This window comes from Cynocephalus volans, chromosome 7 (genome assembly GCF_027409185.1).
Source record: "Cynocephalus volans isolate mCynVol1 chromosome 7, mCynVol1.pri, whole genome shotgun sequence".
NCBI classification, from domain to species: Eukaryota; Metazoa; Chordata; class Mammalia; order Dermoptera; family Cynocephalidae; genus Cynocephalus; species Cynocephalus volans.
The window spans coordinates 85,478,216-85,501,534 of record NC_084466.1 but is presented as its reverse complement, the minus strand read 5'-3'; the positions used below and the strand labels follow the sequence as shown (position 1 = coordinate 85,501,534).

The following is a 23,319-nucleotide window of genomic DNA, read 5'->3' as shown; positions in this document are numbered from 1 at the left end:
CTTACTTTCTTTAATCATCACAACAACCTTTCGCTAGGTATTATTTTTCCCTAAGTTATTGGTGACAAAGGCTCAGGACAAGTCACAAGGTCACATGGTAACCACTGAAATTAAACCAAAACATGGCGCATGAATTTGCATAGCCCTTTTCATTTAGAAAACTTGATATGCTGTCTCATTCCATCCAGAACACCAATGTATGTGATAACTGTGCAGATGAGATGAAACTTACTGGAAAAATGGAGACACTGAAGCCCAAAGAGGCTTTATTTTCCACCAAGATCAGACAGCTAGTGAGTGGTGGGACCCCTTCCTGCTCAGCCTGTGCCCTAACCTCTGCACGCACGACAGATTAAAAAGCTGGAGGTAACTTCATAGAACTAGACTCTCACCATCTGTGAAAATATGTTGAGTGCTAACTGGTTGTATAAGTTGCTATTTAAATCAAATAGGACACCCCAAAACTATGAAAAGTTACATTGTGTGTAGGCCACTTACCTTGTAAAATGCCCTCAGTCACAAAAAAGTCGTAAGATTTGTTTTTGTTCTATTATTTTGCCACTTGTTAAAATAAAAATCCCCAAACAGCTCAAGATATAGTCGACCAACAGCAGTGCAACTTTCAATTATAGGATTTATAACTATAAATACAAGTTCAAATTCATTTTCTGCAGTCTCATAATCAAAAGTAGAAAGTGAACTTTTTACTTTTAATGCTGTTTTAATAAGTTGTTCATTTAACAGTGTAGCCCACTTACAACAAGACCCCATCTTTTAAATTGCTAGCGTGCATAAACGTTGAAACTGCAAAATAAAAATACAGTGCTTTCTAAGCAGCTGAGAGAGAACTCAGCTCTAAACATAATGCTCCTCAAGGTTCCCAGGAGCCTGGGTGCTTTTCATTATAAATTGATATTCACCTTTTCCATTTAGTTAAATCCTGATTTTTAAAATCAATGACTGCTTTCTTCCTGTGACATTCCCATTGTATAGTACATAGTTCTGTTGTTTTGCCGTATTTACCTCCCGTTCCATGTTTGTGTGAAACAAACATCTTCAAGTCCAGTTGACATAGCAGGATCACCGAACACTTATAGATTAGTTTGGTTCTCATAGTACATATCCAGAAATGGTGCTTAAATGACAAATTGAGGTCAAAAAAAAGAATCAATAAGAAATTATGAAGAATAAAACCTTTTGAATAAAAGATTTATTTTTTTTAATTTTTTTTATTTTTTGCTCCTCAGCTATATGGATCATCGTGAAAGAAGTTATGAATAGCTAATTATTCAGTGATGAGTTTATCCTTTGTTAGCATCAAAACATTTAGATGGGCTGTATTCTAAAATGTACTACATAAATCTGTCTTCTTAGACACATTATACAATGTAATTTAAATTTTCATCGAAGGTCCATGGTCCATGGTTATGAACATACCTAATGAGGTATACAGACTGATATTCCTATTAACTAAGACTATTGAGTGTTGATATGTAAAGGATCCAAAAATAGCACTCACTTTTTCAATTTATGAACTGAGAAGTAGACACGAGTCAAAACGATGAAGATCAAAACATAAGCTTTAATAGTAAAGACATTTGATTTGCAGCAAAATGGACTTCCTAATACTTTACAGCTAAATAAGACATATGAACCTCTCCAGTCACAGACAGAACTACAGACTCCCAATTCCCATAGCTTACTACATGGAGGAGGCAGCCAAATTCGATTTAAAAGGGTCGAGCCACACGTGTCAGGTCCTTCCCCCCAGTTCACCCATCAGGTAAGTCTCTGGTTTTGGGGGAAATAGTGAACGAGGGTGGAACCCCTCACACTAAGGTTTTTAAGTTGTTCGTTTTTTGTAGTTTTTTTGTCTCCGTCTTTCCCTGATATAAAACATCACTCCTTTCTTGGCCTTGGCAGTATTCCCCATATTTTAAATTCCACTTCAAATTTACTGTGGTTTGGGAACTAAATAAACTTTGTATCAAGTATATACAGAGGTTGAACATGAGGGCCTAAGATGCTGCTAAGTAAAAAGCATATTTTTAACTGAATAGACAGTGCAACTTCAATTTTGTCTTCTTAGAGGCCTGGATCTTGTATCTAGAGTAAGTGAGGGAGTAGTACCCAGAGCCACTTATCAACTGTAAAGGAGAGAAGCATAAATTTTTAACACCTAACACATATTTTTTAGCTTTAAATAAAATTTAATTTGCTTTAGTATAAAAGTAGATTAATTGCATAATAGCAGACACTTCACACCACTGTGGTTTGAGGGAAACCCATAGGCAGGATGGAACGTACACCACCGTGTCCTGACACCTTACGTGATGATGCCTGCACAGAGTGCTAAGAGGTTTTATTTAATATGAATGAATGACACTCATTTAAGCCATACCTCTTAAAGATAAATGAAAAAAGTTTTAGAAGCCAAAGTTTAAGGAATCCCACTTGCAAATTGCAGCTTCAGCTCCTGTCCCTTCAACTCCTGCACCAGCATTTCCAGCCTGTAGGCCTGTCCAATGGATTTGGACTTGCCAGTCCTCACAATCACTAGTCAATGCCTAGAAATAAATCTCTTCACCACACTCACACACTCGCAGGTACTTCAAAAAGTTAGTGGAAAAATAGAATTATGAATCTAGGAACTCTTTGAAGTATCCTTGTATACATGAGTATGTGTGTGCTACTGGCTCTGTTTCTCTGGTAGAACCTTGATTGATACATGACTAATTAAAACCTTCTATAATTGCTACATTTTACCTGCACCACAAATGTTATCCTTGAAATCTATAAAACATCTAAAGTACAGAAAATGTCAGCTGGCACTAACAGAAGAGGTAGATCCTATCCATCCCCATATTAGACTGTGAACAACTCTATTTTGTTAACACTACTTTAGCATTTTACCCAAATCACTCTTGGGCTCTCAGCACTCCCTGCTCCCCAACCTGCTTTAACTAATTGTACTGTGCAGGTTTTTCACTCATTTCCTCATGGAGACTATGAGGAACTGGGCCATGCTACTGGGGATGTGCTGCCTGCTCAGGAGCACAGGGGACTGCTCCTGCCCTTCCCAGAGTGCGTGATGCTCAGGAGCAGCTGCTCCACACACCAGAGGAGAGTTTCCCTTGTCTTCTAAAAAGAAAAGCAAAATGTGGGGGACAAAAAAGCATAAAATAGTAAAATACATAAATTAGTTCACGTCCAAATTTCCTTACCCTCAATTCCAAAATATAAAAGTTCACAAAAACGAAAACTTTTCTAAGTATCTGCTGCAGACTATTAGTGGCAAAACCTGACCTGAATTCACATGAAGCTATTTATCAGGTTTAGTATTCAGCTCAGTGTGAATATTCATAGCTTCATTACAGAAATATTAATGTGTTTGATTACAGGTGCTGCCTGACCCTGGCCGGAGTGTTTCATTAAAAAGTTATATGCAATTGCATTAACTTTCTCAGCACCACACTCTCCCGAGTGAGCCACGGGCCGGCCCAATTGCATTAACTTTCTAAAATCAATTCTGAAACATCTGGATCCAAGGGTTTCATATAAGTGATTGTGAACCTGTATGTTTTTTAAGTCTAGAAAAACACCAAACTCCAACTAGATCAACTATTACCAAGGCCAGACAAGGTTTTCTGAGTAAATTTTAATATTCAAAAGTAATAAAATATATTCTAAGTGCTGAATCTGAGCTTCAAGGTAGAAAGCACTTTTTAAATAAAGCTGAAGACCCAGTATTTGGGCAGCCTCAGAAAAGAACACTTAGCCCTCATCTGCCTATCTTTGAAGGCTTGTGCCTCAGGTATTATAAAGATAAACATTTCCTGTCTGTCAGGGATCATGTGTGAATTAGCCCCAGACATGCAACTGTCTCCTGAGGCAAGGGAAATACCAATTCATTCCCTTAACTACAGGAAGAACATATTTAATGTACCTAGTTCCAAATGCATTTATACACCATATACATCAACTAAGCTTACTCCCTGAAAAAGTGAAATAAAATAAACTCTTAACCAATGAGCACCTAATAAACTTACTACATACCAAGCACTTTAGTGAATCAATCATGAAAAAAGAAACCTACTAAAATTCCAGCATAAAAATATATAAGAAAATTCTAACCTCGTATTTCCAATAAACACACACATATGCACATCAAAACTTAATATAGGAAGATATTAAGCTTGACTTCCAATGAACAATTTCTCAGGAAATACCAGTAACAATGACTTCATATGTACATTTTGCTTTATTAAAGTTATGGCACTTAATATAATAGCAGAAATAATTACATGATTTCACATCCAGAAGCAATATAATTATGGAGGCGCAAACATTCCTTATTATCAATAAAAGTAAAAAAGTTTTAACATGATCTGTAAGCCCTTAATTGCATAAAATATAATATTTAGCATCATTTACAGCTAGGCCACTTATATATAAACTAATTATCATTACCTTTCTTTTACATTCTGCAAAAAAAATATGCTAAAGTAAATAATATGGTGGGACACTTGAACATGATGAAAATTAAATGTCAGTTCTGAATCACTCAAGGGAAAAATACAAGTTGATAATTCCTCTTTTATAAGCTACTGGATATCATCACATTAATTTTAACAATATTTAAATGTTTTTAAAGTAAAATGCAAAAAAAAAAAATTAAGTACCATATTAAAGACAAGTTTTTTGGGGTTTGTTTTTTTTGTTTTTTACTGCAGCACCTTTAGACAGCAAAAGATTGCATACTGTTCAACCACACTATAAATTATGACATCTGTGGGAAATATGTACCCACAGACATAAAGCAAGTGTTCCACAGTTGATAGACATTGTTTTGGTAAGCAGTTTTCACAAACAATATCAATATCTAATAATAAGAACTGCCACCATTTTGAGTTTTCCATATGCTATCTTCATCAAATAGGAAGTCTGTAAACATAAGGCATTTTAAAAACACTTAAAATAAAGATGTAAAGTGCACCCAGTGCACCCTAAGAAGTACTACCTTCATATTCTGAATCAAGTAATATTCAGGATTAAAATACTGTACCATTTTTCAAATGTACTGAGTATTTAAGATGTAAAATTGCAACAAATTCACAATCAGACCCAGCTGATAATAATGCATCCAAGCTATCCACTTAAATAAAAAAGGATAAACTCCTAAGACTTAATTCCCCTTATATGTTTAAACCAATGATATGTCCAGTGTTTCATTAGCTCCTTCCAAAATACCATGTTAAAAACATAAGATTAACTTCATCCTAACCAGAGACATATGTAGACTCTTATTTAACAAACTGCTAAGCTTTGGTTATATAAAGTGCAGTTCAATAATGTGCCATCTCAATCATTCACATCTACTAAGTCTGCAGTCACCTCCAACTCAAAATTATTTTCTTTTAGATTCAGTTAAAGATTTTCTGTTGAAATTCATGTTAATAACCACTCCAAAATTCTTCAAGAACAATCTGCAATGTGCTTCACAATTTCTAGATAACTGGCAATGAAGCTCGATGAAGTACATATTTGTGCTACGACACATTAAAGATCTAGCTTTTTTTTTTTTTTCTTTAAATACTTTCACACTTTTTGTTGTATAAAATTTTCAAGTTTTATTATGATACAGGCAGTACATTCCATCACCCTCAAAGCAACCTCAGAAGTGAACCTGTCATTTGGGATCTGTGGGAAAGGAAGCAAATCAGGATATCTTGTTTTTAAACTGTCTACACCATAAGCTTCCAATGTGTGAACATCATTTGTCAGTCCTTCAAGCTGCTGACTATATTCCTCTATTTTCTGTGCAAGTGCAGTTGGTTTTACATCTTTATCAGACTTTCCCCTCACAGCATAGTCAGCTGCAATCAAAGCTAACTTGGTAGAAAGGTAACATTTAAAGCACACCCATTCATTGGCATTTTTATGAAGGTCATTCCTGGCAGCTGAAAAATTCGCTCTGGCTTGTCTTAACCATCTCCGTGCTTCAACTGGATTACCAACTGACTTGAAAGTGGGAGGAACAAAGAACCTTTGAGAGTAAGCTTGTCCAGCTGAGGGAGGGCATTTTTCTTTATTTTGTTGTTGCCTTTCAGATTTATGGCTCGTTGCTTCTTGATTCCACGAAGTATAAAATCTTTGAAACGAGTACTTGTCAGACTGAAATCGGGATGTTGAGGTTGAAAATGTTCGTCTTGAGGCCCTGTCTGCATTTTGATCTAGAAAAGCCTGTTTTTCTAATCTGTTGATTTCATTTTGCAAATGCTTAAAAACTTCATTAGCTACGTCATGATTCTCTGGATTTTTGTCAGGGTGCCATTTCAAATACAACCGCCTAATAATCTTCTTTCGTTCTGATTCTGGAAGTTTCCAAGCTTGCTCCACCACTGATGTCACTTCTTTTAAGATTTCTGGTAAAGAATTAACCTTAAGCTTTTTGGGGGAATGATGTTTTGAAGGTGAAGTCTTGTGGCTGTCTCTACCAGAGAAAAGAGGAGGAATGCTTCGCAGACCAGGGGCAAGAAACTCTGTAGGGCTGGTTGGTGTAGAAGGAGCACTGTCTCTGCTTTGAGAGCTTTCATCAGGCCTTGAAAACTTATACAGGTCAAGAGAGCTAACTATTTTATATTCACTATAACCAATATCAATCTGATATATCTTTCCTAGAAAACTAGAATTGTCAGCATCTTCTCTTTCAACTTCTTGTACAATAATTGCATATGTATATGTTGGCTGGTATGATCCATAGATATCACCACCTTCAGCATCAACAAGGTACCCAACATATTCTCCTGGGTAAAAAACATTCATTGGGTCCATAAGCAGAGTGTAATGAATTTCAGAAGGTATTGGTGTGCCTGGCATTGGAAGTTCCAGCTTTGATGGTTCTGTAGAGTCATATTTTACTCCTAAACTGTCAAGTTTCTCACTGATCCTATAAATATCATTGCATCCTAGCATAGCAATTAGATATGAGGTGTCAGAAATCAAATTGTCAGTTGCTGATTTAAGTGTCATTGCTAATGCTAATAGGAAATTAATGTCTTTACTGTCTGAATGTTGGATGTACAGCAGGATGACTGCATTACCAAATCTCTTCAAAAAAGCAAAAGTTTCACTTCTGCTGTGGGGAATAGGATTAAAACCTTTAACTCTTAACGTTGTTTGAAGCTTCTCAAAACAGGACACTTTCAAGCCTTCTCTTAGGGCTTTGCAAAGTCTTACAGCTTTTTCTTCATTGGCCAGGAAAGCGTTATCATTTTCATGCTTCATAATCCTAATTAGTCCCGTAATGAACTGTTCAGAAGATAAGAGTAACTGCAATCTTCCCTGAAGAGAACACAACGCTCCAAACTGACAAACTTTGGGAGTCTCTTCATCTAACTGTTCTTCAAGTATACTGCTCAATAAACGAGGTCTAAGTTTTTGAGGAAAGAGCATTATCAACTTAGTGTGAAATCCATGGTCTTTCCCTAAGTAGCACTGGCTGAGATCAACCAACATCTGCACACCAATATTCCCCTGGATTCTGCTTTTATAATGTGGTGCATCATCAAACACTAAGATGCTTGACTTTACCAACCTACCATCCTGGCTTGGAAGGTAAAGTGCAAGGTCTCGAACATTTTCAAGATCACTCCTCACCTTGACTGAATCATTCTGCAGACTCTTGAACAGACCAGAAACCACTCTCTTAACTGTGCGCATTTCATTAGGATCTAACTGTTTTCCTTCAGAATTTTTGAATATTCGGCTCAACACTTCAACATACTGCTTAGTTGAAATAATATCTTCAGTACCTAAGTGTTTGAACAACTGATGAAATGTGCCAAGTTCTAAAGGTAGTTTGTACAAATAAGGTTTAAAATCAGATTCATATTCCAGGTTTATCACTACCTCCTCAGGCTTCAGAAGTTTCCAACCATCTTCTACCATGACGAAAGCAACCCCCCGCAGCTGAAAACGGAACTCCCTTTTTTCTGCACTGAGAAATTCATATATACTCCTTAAGACTTTTGCTCTAGTTTTCACCATTTCTTCATCCAAAGTTGTTATGCTGCATATGTTTCTGCAGTTATTAATGACCTTATCAAGAGGGGGATCCAGGTTAACATTAAGCATATTTAAAACTTGTTCAAGCTGTTCTTGAGGACCAAGGTCACTACCTTCTTGTTCTTTGATACTCAAGGGTGTGGCTTTCTCTGGAAGAATAGGGCAGGATGTCCATAACAGCTGGAGCACATCACACTGCTTGAATTTCGGATTTACCTGTGCTCCATTGAACTTTATAAGAGGAAGTGTTCCGTTTACTTCTTGATATTGAGGGTGGAATCTAATGAATTCAGCAGGGGCTCGCTCAGGACATAAGAATGGTACTAAAGACAGTTCTTTCAGAAAATTTCCAGATAACAAATCCATTCGTTCTTGGAATATATGATGAAGAAGGATATCAACTGTATTTTGCAATGTTTCTTTAGACCAGTTTTCAGTATTAGCTCTCACACTGATTTCCTTAGCAAACTGTAACAACTGCTGCTGAGAAAGTATGTATTTTAGTCCAATATTTCTTAAGAATTCCACCCAGGATGTCATAAATGCAATGTGATTTTTTGGTTTTATAAGTTGTTCCAATTTTTTAAAAAAATCCTTAGGAATAAACAATTTTTCAGGAAGCATAACTTCAAAAACTCTCACAGTTCTGTCATAGAAATGTTTTGCTTGCTTTAGTCGACTGTTAGCATCATGGATTATCAACAAACTTTCCAGTTTTTCAAAAAGTTGTTCCTTAATCTCTGACAATTCCTCAATACTTGATAATCTATTCTTAAGATAGATCAAGTGCTCTAATTTTGCATCAAAAGAGAGATTTTCAATTTTTGGTAAGAGGTGTTTCAAATATACCTCAAGGTCATCTACAGGTACACAACCAAGCACTTCATACAGTTCCTTTAAGTGTATTTTTTCTTCAAGAAATGCAGATGATGATGACTGTGTCCATTTTTCCACTTCAGCTGAAGGGATATTTTTTGTAAGTACGTAGCATGTTCCAAATTTTGCAATGCTCATATAGCGGCCACTGATGGATTTGTAGCATGGAAGTGACTTTAAAATTTTTACGTCATCTTGGGACATCAAGTGACTCAAATTGCAGTTGAAATACATCAAAAGTGCTTCAAAGTCATTTTCTACTAATTTTTCGGTTCTAAATGTTGAAGTTTGGACCATATAATGTACAGCCTTTAAGATGCTTGCAGGGCTTTCTATGTTTGCTGTGTGACGTGACAACAGAGGAACAAATGCACTGTCTTTGGAGCAGATTTTGTTCAAGGCAAGCTGAATACAGCCAGCTTTCATCAGAGCATGAAAAGCTTTATCACTCTGGGCATTTGGAAAAACTGCAATGTGCATAAGGCTTAGAGGAAGCAGAACATCACCTTCAGGAACCACAAGCTGATTGGCTGAAACAGTAAACTTTGTTCCTGGAAGCAATGCCCAGTCTTTTAGGATATCAACAATAATATCGAATGTTGGTTTTATTTCTTCCTGATCTTCTTTCATACTCACAGATTCACTGATAAAATGCCATGTATTCTTAAGCCAAGACTCACTTGCAAAATTGTCTTTCCATTTTGTACAATTTTTGGTCTTATATTCACGAGGCAACACAGAGGGTAACAAGTCAGCAAAGCTGGAAATGTCAAACACTTTTGCAACTTTACAGTTCAATAAAATGTTACTGTACTTCAAATATAATGTATTCATAAACAAGTCTTTGCGGGATGGAATCAATTCATGGTATGTTGTTAAAAACTTGGGTCGTTTTGCATCAAAAGTTTGCAAAACACTGTCCAGTGTAATGAGAAGGGGCAGACCCTCAATTTCAATCTCATTTTCTTCTGTATCCTTAAAACAATAATCGACTAAAAGTTTTAAACTATGAAAAAGTTTTAGGTTAGTCTGCTGAAGACGACAAGGCAGCTTCCCAATATGGCAATTAGTGTCAGGAGAGGAAAATGTCATCAAAAAAGATCTAACATCAGCAGGAGTCACATAACTAACAGGAATATCTGCATCGACAAGACAGTGGTAAAGATTAGCAGTTTCATCACAGTTATAAACCAAGTTGAAGCCAATTTCTAAAAGTAGGTGTTTCAGTCTGTAGACATTCTCTGCTACTGTTTTGCGTGTTGTGATATTATAATCTGTATTTTTAAGGTGCTGTAATTCATCCTGTAGTAAATTGTCAAAAAATGGTCTAGTTTTACTTGAAGTAGACATATTAATCCAAGTAATTATCACTGCAGAGTGCAAATCAGAGCCATCAATATTTGGAGCCCGAACAACTGGTAAAAGACGTTTCATGTCTTCATGAATACAACTATAAAGTGCTTTCACTAGACAATATAAATCTGGCTGTAGATCAAGCCTGTTAACTGGGAAAAAGGACAAAAACTTCTTTAAAGTATCCTTTACAATATGAATAGGAGTGTTCTGTAAAACTGATAATGTTGGGTCAGAACCAGGGAAATATCGTTTTTTTAATTGGATTAGTAATTCAACATACGCAGGAGCTATTAATGCTGTCATTAAACTGTTATTCCAATCACTTCGAACACCAACTCCATTATCATCACGCCACAGGTTTCTTCTGGCTGAATCCAGTGCAAAGTGGCCATTCACATGAAATGGCAACCCCGTCTCCAAAGAAAGAGGCAAAAAACAGAAGGCTCTATGGGGTTTTTTATAGTTGTGAGTAATGCAGGCGGCCACACCACCACGTGGAAAAAGTGTAATATCCTGGTTCTTGTGAGCTGATATAACACTCTTAGATACTTTGTCCATACTTGAAAAACCCGATCTATTACAAATTAGCCATGTAGTAAGATTTCCTTCGGAGTCCTCTGTATCCATAGTATAGGTTATTTGCTGAACTGGAATGTCTTTGAGCTGCCTCTTTTTAGTAACACTATCAATTACAGATGCATGAAACTGTTTCCTTTTCAATCTGTCTCCATCAGTGATTTTGCCCTTTACTGAATACAGCACATTTAGAGCTCCAGTAGCTTTATCTATTTCACAAATAGAAATTTTTTCCATGTGGTTAAGAAACATTAGAAGTTCTGCCCCATCTGAGTGCAACTTGTCCAAAAGATTCTGCACCATTCTGTCTGATGATGGAACTGAGGAAATTTCTGAAACTTTTGCCATTTCTGCATTACGAAGAGGAAATCTAAACATTGTACAATTATCCAGTTTAAAGTGTGTTCCCAAATAAAGATCCAAAACATCTGAAAACTGTGTCCTAAAATCTGCATCCAAATCCCTAAACATGCGTCCAGGACTAACGGATGTGGCTCCTGGTGCGTATCTGGCATGAGGATCAAAAATGCACAGGATGTCATTGCCAGAAATAAAAGAAGGGCAATCTGTAATATGATACACAGAATTGAATCCTATTCCATACTGCCCGGTTTTATAAGGATTTCCTTCTTTGGTGCCTTTTCCAAGATTCTGAATTCCTCTAACATCGTCTTCTGTAAAAGGTTGGTTGTTGTACACACAGAGTGCTGGCCCTTGCAAAGGGGCCCACTTATCATCAAATATTCTATCAACTGGATGCTGTCTAGGGTCAAACACAAAACAGATTTCTGTGGCCTTTGCATCATCAGCATTTTGAAGAAGCTCTTTCAACATTTCCTTTTCTGACGGATAGGCATTAAGGATGCTCTTAATTCTGCTCGTCAATTTTTCTTTCTGTCCAAATTCCGTGCCAAGTGTTGTAAAACAGATGTTGGATGCATACCTTTCTAAGGCTTTGTGTCGCTTTGGTACTGCTCCTAGTTTTACAGCGACTTCTCTGGGTATATCAGCATGACAATATTTTACAGTGGTGTCTTTTACTTTTATCCAGGGACAATCATTATAGCATAATGATTTAGCAGGGAGGAGCATAAGATTAGTATCTGGCAATAATATTTTGCCATAATTTTTCTCACAAAATTCTTGTTTCTTTTCTCTAATGAGACTCCATATTCCTTCACTGATTATTCGTCGGCAAAGCTGAAATTTCTCTTCTGTTATTTGTTTTGCTCCTCTTTCTTGATCAACAGATTCCAAAACAAGTGCGAAGTCTTCAACAGTAAATGACTGTCTCACACCCATGCTTTCAAAAAGTTCACGGAAATTATTTTTGTATTTATTAGGCAACTGATAAAGGTATGGCGCTGCTTCAAAATTCAAATGAAAAGCAACTTTTTCTGAGTCAACATATGCATTCTCAACCAGAATGAAGCTAAAAGGTTTTAACTTTTCAGTAATTGATATCTTAACAATTTCATTTTGTATCATTGCTTCATGAAGGTATTTGTAGCAAGCATTGGTGATATTCTCCTGGTACAATGTAATTCCATCAACTGATTTTGCAACTTCTTTCAATTGGTTTATAACCAGATCCACTGTTGGCTTCTTAAGTAATCCCAAAAACTCTTTAACAGCCAGTGACACTGAACCACAGCCTCTAAAGGAATGGGAATTTTCATTTAGAAGTGGTTGCAAAAGACAAACTATATCTTGATGCTCAGCTGTATAAAGGTCAGTTGCTGCAAACATAGTTTCAGGCTTAAAACTGTTACCTTTCCAGTCCAAAGAAAAACCTGCTGGTTTTGTTAGAAATGGAAGGAAGGGGATTGTTTGATATTTTGCAGCAAAATCCTTTGCTCTAGGATCCCTTATTTTCAGTTTCTCATCAATAAGACTTAATAGGATACTACTTCTTAGACATGCAGCAACATGGTCACTTTTATTAATTTCAGCTACTGACTCTGCACGTTCTAGCATGTCATCCCATAAAATATCATCTTTTGCCATACCTAACTGAACTAGTTTAATCAAAATAATAGGATTGAGATAATCCTGAGTAGAACCATAAGGGAATCGCCCATCTTTAGTATCAAATAACTTTGCCACTCGTCCTTCAGGGTGGATTAATCTTGATGGTAAAACCAAAGGATGCCCCTCCAAAGAGCAAGGAATACATGGAGTAACACGAAGAATTCCTGAGAACTCATCAACTTTTTCATTTAGAACAAAATTCATTAAAGGATCTCTAAGTTCTGCTTCAATTTCTTGAATATTTGGAAAAAACACTTCTGAAAAAAACTGATGCTCTGAAAATGTATTTTCAAGCAGTATCTCTTTGCAGCCAGCTTCTTCAAATCCTAATTTTACTGAAGAAGGAAGTTCAACGGCACAAAGGTTTTTGGACCCAGTCTTCTTGAGGTATTTCAAAAATATCTTGAAGGCTGCTGGACCAACATCTTTCCTTTTAAGTATAGAGTCATCTAGAAATCTCACATTCTTCATGGAAACCCAAGTAGATCCATCAGAGAAGACTCTGGTAAATTCTTTCCCTTTTCCGTGAGCTATATCTTCATAAAATCCTTGACAAATTACAGAAAAATCATCATGAACTAAATCAGGATCAGGCCACACTGCATAGTAAGTATAATCAGTTAGCTCCCCACCAGTGGCCAGGTCCCGTAAGACACTGAGTGCCTGTAAATAAGCTTTCACAATAACATGTCTCATGAATATGGTATTCCATCGTCCTTTTGTATCTGTCTTCCAGACTTCTTTTCTATTTGAGGTAACAGCAAAGCACCCATTGATGTGAACGGGCAAGCCTGTTTTTATTCGTAAAGGTAAATAGCAAAACACCTCTCCCATGTGTGGTTTCACAGTCCACTTCTGGTCCTGGGTTTCAGAGAGTAGAACTCCTACTGCCCCACAAGGAACCAGTCCTAGTCTTCTTCCACTTTCACTCAGGGAAAACTTTAGAGCCTCTCCTGTATCCATGCAGGTACATATAAGCCACGTGGTGCACTCTACTGTTTTTTGTGACAATTCATCTGATGGCTTTTTTGATTGGCCAGACTTAGCCATTTCAAAGAGAGCAGCTGGGTCATCATCTGGACCTCTAAAAAGTGGAGACTGTAAATCAGCAATCCTTCTGAACACATGGTGAAATTCTTCAACTGTGATCTGAAGAATGCATGATGACTTTGGTGCATCACTAGGAAGCTTTTTATTACTGCCACTGCAAGTCTTCATAAGCTTAGCAGCTTCTTTTAAAACACTTAAGAGAGATGCACTCAATGCTTTGGAAGAGCAGGATTTTTTCTTAATTATTATTGTATCTTGTGCTAAGCTGGGATTGGTCTCCTCAATTTTTAAGTACTTCAAATACATTGAGTTTACACTCTGGGTGAAAATGACTAGCCTGTGCCCACAGAGACTAAATTCATCCACAAGAGAGTAAATATCTGCTGTATTATAGCAGGTACTACTGACTTCACTCACTTTTGCTTCCTGTTGAGTTCTAAAGGACAGTCGGAATAGAGTTCCATTGTAGCTGTAAGGTGCTTCTACAGTCAAAGGTAACTGACAGCCAAATATGTCTATAAATGGTTTGAACTGATTAGGAAATTTCCTAAGTCTTTTCTGTTGTTTACTCCAATTAATTTTGATCCCAGGATTAGATTTGTCTTTAATGTGTTTACTGATATGGTTTATGTTTGGATCAAACATTATCATGAATTCTCGACTCATAATGATAGGAATGTCAGTGATATGGTACACAGAATTAAATCCCAGACCAAATTTTCCAACTTTGTCAACTTCTCCCCTTTTTAAAGACTCTCCTAACCTAGTTATGTTCACAAAATCGGAATCTGAGAATTCAGAATTGTTGAATGACCACAAAGCAGGTCCATGGCAAGCCGCCATCCCTGGGTCTAGGAGATTCTCTCTTATGTCCATGTTTCTTCTCATATCAATCATGAAACTGCACTCTGTTGCATTTGCATCATCAGCATTTTGAAGTAGTTCTTTAAAAATATCTGACACTGAAGGGTATTCTTCCAGAATGTTTTTAATTCTTACAGTAAGTGGTTCTCTTTGTCCTGACTGCTCAAATCCCATGTTTTCAGGATTGATCAATCTTGTACTAAGACATGGAACTTTTAGCCATTCTGCAGTTTTCATGGGTATGTCCTCATGCACCAAAATGATTGGTTCCACTGAATCTTCAAGTAAATCATTAAGGTCATCGACTTTGATGTCACAATAACAGCATTCATGAATTGGCTTCATGATAAGTTTAGAAGGATGTTTGCTATGATGTATAGGAACTGGTGTATTAGGACTTGCTGGAATCTGATTGCTATACAGCCATCTGATAATATTCAACATAAGATGAAGATTTTGTTTGCTTTCTTGTTCACTGAGATCTTGGTCACTTTTGAGATATATCTTCTGAATGACCATGGAAATATGATCTGATGTCAGCTCCTCAATTGAACCACAGACCTTAAACAGTTGGTGGAATTTTGCCATGGTTTTAGGCACATTATGCAAATAAGGCTGAAGGTCAAGATCATGGATTGGTTTAATCACAGCTTGGGCAAGGGAACAAAATTTTTTGCCAGTCCACACCCATGGAAATTTTAAGCTTCTAAAGGAATCCTTCCCTTCATTTAAATGATCATGCATGAATCCATAAATTTCAAGCAAAATATGTTGGAACTGATAGTAGTCTTCATCACTAAAGGTTTTCGAAGTATACCAATCAACAACAATTTTAAAGTGTTTTAAGACTGCACTGATGCTAGGTTTTGTAAAGATACCTAATGCTTTTTCCAAGTTTACATGGATACTTTCAACAAGAGGAAGTGCTGAGCCAACTAGAATTGCATGGGCTACATCACACATGTCTGGTGGTGCACAAAGATCACAGAGATCGCCTTTCCAGACTAAAGAGCCTGGATAATTTGGAGGCCTCTCCTTGCAAGCTGGAACCCATTTTATTTTCTTCAACGTCATCTTTCCTTCAGATGACTGCAACAGCGTGTGATTCTTATTTAAAACCAGTAAGAGTGTTTTTGCTTTCTTCAGAACATCCCGATTAGGACAAGAACTGACCTGTAAGGCTTCAATTTTTTTTGTCACTTGCACAACATCTTTCTCTTTGAGACTGGCTTCGTTTTTTAAACCAATCTGTCTTAAAGAGTGAAGAATATCTGGTGAGGTAAAAACTGAGGGTGGAAAACAAGTTTCTTCTTCATTATAAAAGAGATCCTTTAGTACTTCTATATCAGGATCAAAGAGTTCACTAGCTGATACCATCTGTTCCTGTGAAATCTGAATAAATTTTAATGGCGTTAACCAATCAAGCACATTCGGATTCTCATTTTTAAGAGAGGAAAGATTCTCAAGAATCCATAACATAAGGTCTGTTACCTCTTCAGGTGAATAAAAGGCATTTTCAACATCTTTTAAAACAAGCTTTAAGCAGCTAGTAGTCTTTAACGTCTCTATTTTCAACATATTTGCCAAGCGAATAGTAGCTTCATCACTACTATCTATTATTGAAATAGAAAGTCGCAGATCTGGTGGAAGTTTGGCGGTATGGTGCAAGACTTTACAACCTTTCAATTTTGTATAAGAGGAAATTCCCTGACCAGATGAATGATTAATTCGTTTGAATATCATCAGTTCTTGAATTATTCTTTTCTCTCTTTCACTAGTATCAGTTAAACTAGCCAAGAACTTCCTCAAAGCATCTCTGTGTGTTGGAAGTAGCGAAGCTATTTGATTACACAATTTTTGCAATGGCATCTTCTCCATTATCTGCAAAACAGCACTTGGTAATGGCGAATGAATGTATTTTTTAATAACCGGATGTTGTATAGAGGCATCCAATTTTTTAAGGACAATCCCGCCAAGTTTTTGTACAATGTCTGCTAAAAATTCTGGAAGCTGTACTTCAGATTCATCATCTAAAATGACTAATGATGGAATCCTGAGTCTAATGAGTTCCACACATGTCTGACCTTCCTCTAATGTAGTTCTGGGGATAAGTGGCATCTCATCAAATAAAGTCAAATCCTCTGAAAAATGTATATAGAGATTCTTCCAAACCATCTTAAGCCATGAAACAGATGGGTGTTTTCTGTCTTCATCAAATGGATACCACTGAACGATCAACTCTCTGCCAGGCCAGAATGTGTTCACTACTTCTTTGATAAGACGTGCAAATCGTTCTGGATTTAGAAGCTGCAGCTGAGTACATGGTCTTCCTGTAAATAATATACAGAAATGTTATAAATATATACAATTCTACTGTAATAGCTTTCCATTCTCAAAGATAAGGTAGCACTAGAAAGTTGTCTTAAGTTTTAAGAACATGCAAAAATTCAGCATAAATGGGATAAATAATTTTTAAATAATAATGATAGAGAATCTGTACATAAATCATACTTATAATAACCTACGGGATAAACAATTCTCTGGAAAGTGCTTATTTTAAATAAGTACATAAAACACATTTAAATGTGTTTTTCAAAGTATCCTATGATGTTCTGTAAATGTAATCAACATGGAAAACAATGTTTAGTGTTTATTTGCCTACAAATAAAAGCATCAAAGAAAATGAAGATAAAGTTTACATATTTAAGGATAAAAACTGATAAGCAAACCCAATATGAATACCTTTTGTTTTACTTTGTTTCCAGGAGCCATTTGTCTACATGGGATAAAGAGAAGGGCAGAAAGTAAGGGCACAGAGATTGGAGTCTCAGTCTCAGGTGACCAACACTTTCTGTGGCTGAGGCAGCAAGGACACTTACATAGTTTCCTCTCAACCATTAACATGTGTAATTCAGGTGTCATTTAATCTTTCTGGGACTTGAATTATCGCCTCTGGAAAAACAGTGTGGACGAGGTTCTAGGTCTAAAGACCGACCGCTCGCTATACATGCCCAAACAAGGAGCATATCTACAACTTTTTCAAAGTAGCTTTTAACTAGCTACTTATTATCACTTATTGAAGTGTGTTCTTCAGTGCCCTGAAATGCTCCAGAGCAGGCAAAGGGGGCAAGTGGGGCGGTGCTGTTTGTGCCAGAGCTGTCTACCCTTAAAGCAGCTCTACTTCTGGATGTTTTAGAAACCTGGAGGCTAATAAGATTTTTTTTTTAAGGTCGGGGGGAGGTTTTTGCTGATTTTAACCACTGGTCTAGAAATTAACATTTTCTTTCTAGGTGCAGTCTGTGTTTCAGAGTATTTATAATATTTATAATACCATAGGAACAAAGTGAAAAAATAACATTATATACCTATAGGTATGTATTGTACCACAGGAAATAAAAGGCATCTCAATTTCAATCTTGTGGAAACTAACACTGGATTTCCTTCCTATGTACTTACAACTTCTAGACCCTTAAAGAGAAACTTTAGAAAATGTTATAAAAGGGGCAAACCTCAGACCCTAGAAACTTAAATTGCATTATTTTTTAACCAAGGAAGGACACCCTTATTTCAGAGGCCTAAGCTTTAGAAAGATGACTTTACCTTCTACCAAGAAATTACCCTTCATGTTACAATAAGGCATTTTAAAATTACCATCATAGAAATTTAAGCAAAAGCACACTTTTGCAACTTTAGGAGGGTGACAACACCCAAATTCTGAGTATTTTCATTTTCTAAATTGTGTGATTCAGGGTAATTCAAGTAGTAATATTTAAGAAATTATAAAATATTGCTAGCAGTCTGACTAGTGTAGCCTCTTTAGTCTATGAGTCCCATTAAAATATAATTTTACAACAATGTTCTTAAAAAATACTTACTGAATTGAATTAACTATAACAGAATATCCAAGTCATAACTAAGGCAAGGATATAATACTAAAGACACAAAAAAGAGTTAGAAATGAAAATTCAGAACACTCAGAAAACGAAAAACCAAATGTGCACACTTTTGTGTTCTGTTAATAATTACCACATGACATGCATTCTGTAGATAATCCTACCCAATATCCTTGCGTGAAATTTGGCACTACATAAAACATACCTACCTTCAGGAAAATTATCTGATATTAATGTATAAATAAAATGCCATAAAACACACAGCACACCACATATAGCATGCAACTAACACACCAGTCATGCTCAACTAAAAAACATGATAGAAAATAAAGGAGAGAGAAAATGTAGAAAGATACAGTGCTAAGTACGTTAAATCAATTCAATCTGAAGTCCGGAGTTTTATCAACTTCGTACTTAAGACATTTAGCTTTTAACCCTAAAGTATAAATGTTAACACAGAAAAAAACCTACGTGTCCTGGGTTAGAAAGCCATCAAAATTTTAAAGCACCTCTAACAGGATCTGCAATATAATTTTTATGGCATTTTAATAAATGACTTGTGTTTCTTCTGGTCTTAAAAATTATCAGCACTGTTAAAAGAGATTAAACTATAGTACTGACATTATTCCCAGAGACAGAAAGCTTTTAGCCAAACTATTACCAAATATGATTATTTAATTTAGAAGAAATAAATCAGTTCAATCCCTTATATGTTAAAAAAGAATAACATCAACACAATAAATCACCATTCAAAGATCTGACTCAGGTTTTTTATTATTTATATTTATTTATATATTTATGTTCAGTGCTAACTTTGAGAATAAGTTTCAACATGGATGGAAATATTATAATCTACTTAAAAATTTACTTAGCCAAGAAATCTCAGTCTGAATATTTTAACTAACTGGAAGTTTACTACAGTTGACCAGACTCTCTCAGAGCAGCACCCAGCTGGCAACAGTGACGATTGGAGGCTCTAAGCACAGTGACGGTTTCTCATACTTTTCTTGCACAGAAAGGGTCAGTGGCAGCTTTGATAGCTGATGAGTTCTACCAATGCTCCCCTGTGTAGAGAGATTCCAATCTCTTTGTAAATAGATATGCGATAGATACACTGAAGGTCCAAATAAACAGCATACTACAGATCAGTCAAATCATCAAAGAAACAAAAAGGAAAAGAAAGTTAAAAAAAAAAAAAAAGGAAAGATGAAACAAAAAACAGGAAGGACAGGGTAGCCTGCCTGCCCACTAAGACTCTAGCCAGCCTTCCACAATCTATCAGCGGCACTGCAGGCTAAATTTCTTCCCCCAAAATTAGCATTGACACCCTGCTACTGACTTCCTAGCTTTTGTCTTGAATAGATACAACAATGGGTAGAAAAAGCCCTGACATAGCCCAGATGATCCCTAGGGCAGGTGTTCATTATGCAGCTACTTACTTACATCAAGACTTTGCTTCCTTCTTTGATTATGCCTTACACAACATTAAAATATATTGATAAAGCTTTAAGAAAAATACAGCAACTATGAATAATGAGCCACTTTTAATGTAAGCCAAAAACAAATTTAATATTTATACAAATTATCAGTATAATAATGAGTTGGTTTCTAAATCAATTTTAGTATATATGCAGCCTGCTCCAAAGAATATTTATCATAAAAACAATTTGCATAAAGCAAATTTTGCATCTTCTAACTGTCCAAGTGAAACATGAACTTGGGGAAAACAATACCACAAGTTGATTCAAATTTTTTTTTATTTAAAAAAAAGGCCAACCACGAAACATCACTATAGGCATAAACAATCAGCCTACTGTTCCTAGTAAAAGCTGGGTCAGCCCCTGCACTTTTACTTGGGATGGCCAGGACAGAGTTTCCCTGCTGTCACTAGCCTCAGCACACTAAGCCATTCTCCAAAACGCATTGCCTTGAGGGCCTCTAACATCATAGTCACAGATGCCAGAATTCACTCTATCCTCTTTAAATCTGATTATTTACTTGCATGTATTATATAATAGAGGTGCATTCACTATCACACTTTCTCATTAAACAGCACAGCTTAAAATACAAATTTCCCCACAATTCTTTCATTTGAAACTCAATGTTCTATGAAATGAATGTTTCCAAGTCATTTAAATATGGCTTTATTGTGGTGTTTGTAACAATGGATATCTGTAATAGTATAGTTTCCTCTCTCCTTTAATAGTTATTACTGCAAGAAAAAAAGAATTTTTGACATAATATCTAGCCACTTAGGTAAATGAAAAAACAGGATTCAAAGACCCAAATTAACAAAAATATCAGGCTTCGAATGAACACAACATTCAGTCAGTTATCCTACCTGAATATCCCCAGAGAAGTTGTTGTGCTAGAATATAATTAAATCCAATCTTAGAAAAGGACAGAATTGTAACAGTTTTCACACAATGGCTACAGAAATTATTCTGTAACTTAAGATACTGCTATTTGTAGAATCTTTACACATCATTTTGTAAAAGAAAAGCCATAAACAAAACTCTAAACATAGAATATACATTTAAGATTTAAAGATGTATTTCAATGCAAACTAAATCCAAACTACATAAGGGTCAGAAGTCTCAGTTCAGAAAAAAAGCAAAGAAGAAAAAAGTACTTTATATATATATAAATTACATTTCATCCACATAAAATGATTTGATAAGCCACCAATGGAATTTTTGCATAGGCTATCATCATATAATATTCAGATTCTAGATAAGAACTGAGAAAGAGAAGAAATCTGGTTTTTAATAAGCGTCAGGGTATCTATACAAAGTAAGCATACAATTAATTTTGATTTTATGACAAAGAAAGGGAGATTCTTATATATTTCCACTGCTTATGGTAACAACCAATATTTATAAATTCTAAGAACTGTTCCATGGACATCTAACCCTCCTCTGCCTAAAGCAAGTCATTTATTTGATCAAGCAGACTGCTGCAACTCTAAGATGTTTGTGTATTTGGGTACCTTAGGCTAAACTTGGCAGCTAAGACAGAGACCACAGGTCTACCCAAACAAATTTAAGGTCTTCTAATCTTAACATCCTCCAGTTACCGGACAGGCAGGCATTCTGTAAGTCAGGCAATACTGACTGAGTGCTAGAGGGACAGAAATGAACTAGACATGATCACAGGCCTTGTCTTACATCTGATGGGGAAGGCAGGTGTAGATAAGTATGGCCGATTACACAGGCATAGATGTGTGAGTGCCACGGGAGCACATTCAGGTGCATGAAAGTGAGTCCGAGGCAGAAGAGGAAGGCACTGGCAAAGAAGACCACCTGCACCACACCTGAGAGAGGACAAGAACAAGCTGTCTTTAAGCACGACAAAGAACAGGGGAGATGACAAAACTAGGAAGGCGAAGAATAATAGAAAACATTTATGTAACCTTTCCATGTAGCAGACATCTTTACCATACCCGAGAAAACTGAGCCAGGCCATAAAGAGCCTCAGAGGAAATGTTAAGGATTTTGGCCTTTATGTAAGGAAAAAGGAGAAGCATTTAGAAAAGACTTTAGATAAGAGGTGGGAAATAATATTTCAGAAGGATAATCCTGGCAGTACTGTGTTGAATTAGCTAGAGAAGCAAGAATGGGGGGGGAGAGATTTTTGAGGTTATCTCCACATTCAGGAGAGTTGATGGTTACGGGAACAAGGGTGAGAGCGGCATGGGAGGAGAAAAAGGATCCTCCTGAAACTTGGTTCTTCTGCCCAACAAGTAGCTATGGAATTATAGGCCTGAACATTTTTATGGCACAAATCCTGCACAAAAATCTTGGAATTCTGCTATCTATCCACCTGAGGCTGGCACCTAAAAATGCTACTTTTTCTAAGGATTTCCATATATATATATATGCTGTGTAATAAGTACTGTAAATCACAACAAAGTTGTGTCAAAGTGGACACTGAAAACCTGTTCTCCCTCCAGCCTCGAAGTCTGCAGTCTTCCCCTGTACATTCAAGATTGAACACAAGCCAGCTCTCCCTGACTTGCCACTACCCCTCCATGGACCCAGTCTGCCCTCAGTATTTGATAAAGTACCTGTCACACTACATGACAGAATTGCTTTACACTGGTGTCCTCACTCAGCCGTAAGCTTCCTCAGTTTTACTCGTCTTTATATTAATTACATTTAGCATGATGGCTGGCATGTATAGGATATTGAAACAAATGTTTATTGAAGAGTCTTTGGTCATGAAAGGGAAGAAAGCATGTGACCACATCTAATAAATATGAAAATTTTTTAAAATATCAATAAGATCCTGGTGCCAATCTCTTAGGCATTTCTGTCACTTAACTGCTTTTTTTCTCTTTATTTCATCCAAAACCCATTTACCTGCTCTCTTATCTATTCCCCAATTTCTGATATTCACCTATTTACTCACATAAATTAAAACAGAAATTATCTAGACCTGAAAATTTTTTTTAAAAAAACCAAAACAATCATAATGGTAGTTCCAACTCTGCAAATTAAGCAAGTCATTTAAATCCTTCAATTTCTGTGAGCTTCAATGTCTCCATCTCTCAAATGGATATAATAGAGGCTCTACTATCTTACGGTTGTGGAAAAAAAACACAATA

The 23,319-nt window shown here is 36.3% G+C and overlaps 1 protein-coding gene across 3 annotated transcripts in view; it reads right to left on the bottom strand.

Moving 5' to 3' along the window:
* Window positions 1–1,562: 1,562 nt before the first annotated feature.
* Window positions 1,563–23,319, bottom strand: part of SACS (sacsin molecular chaperone) — an 83,772-nt gene continuing 62,015 nt past the window's right edge. For 2 of the 3 annotated variants that reach the window (XM_063102892.1, XM_063102893.1), the window contains 2 exons: window positions 21,055–21,081; window positions 1,563–17,150 (listed from right to left, as the gene is read on the bottom strand). In XM_063102892.1, the coding sequence (XP_062958962.1) occupies window positions 5,599–17,150; window positions 21,055–21,081 (11,579 nt within the window). In that variant the 3' untranslated portion in view covers window positions 1,563–5,598. The remainder of the gene's footprint in view (window positions 17,151–21,054; window positions 21,082–23,319) is intronic. The other variant, XM_063102894.1, reaches the window with a different exon arrangement.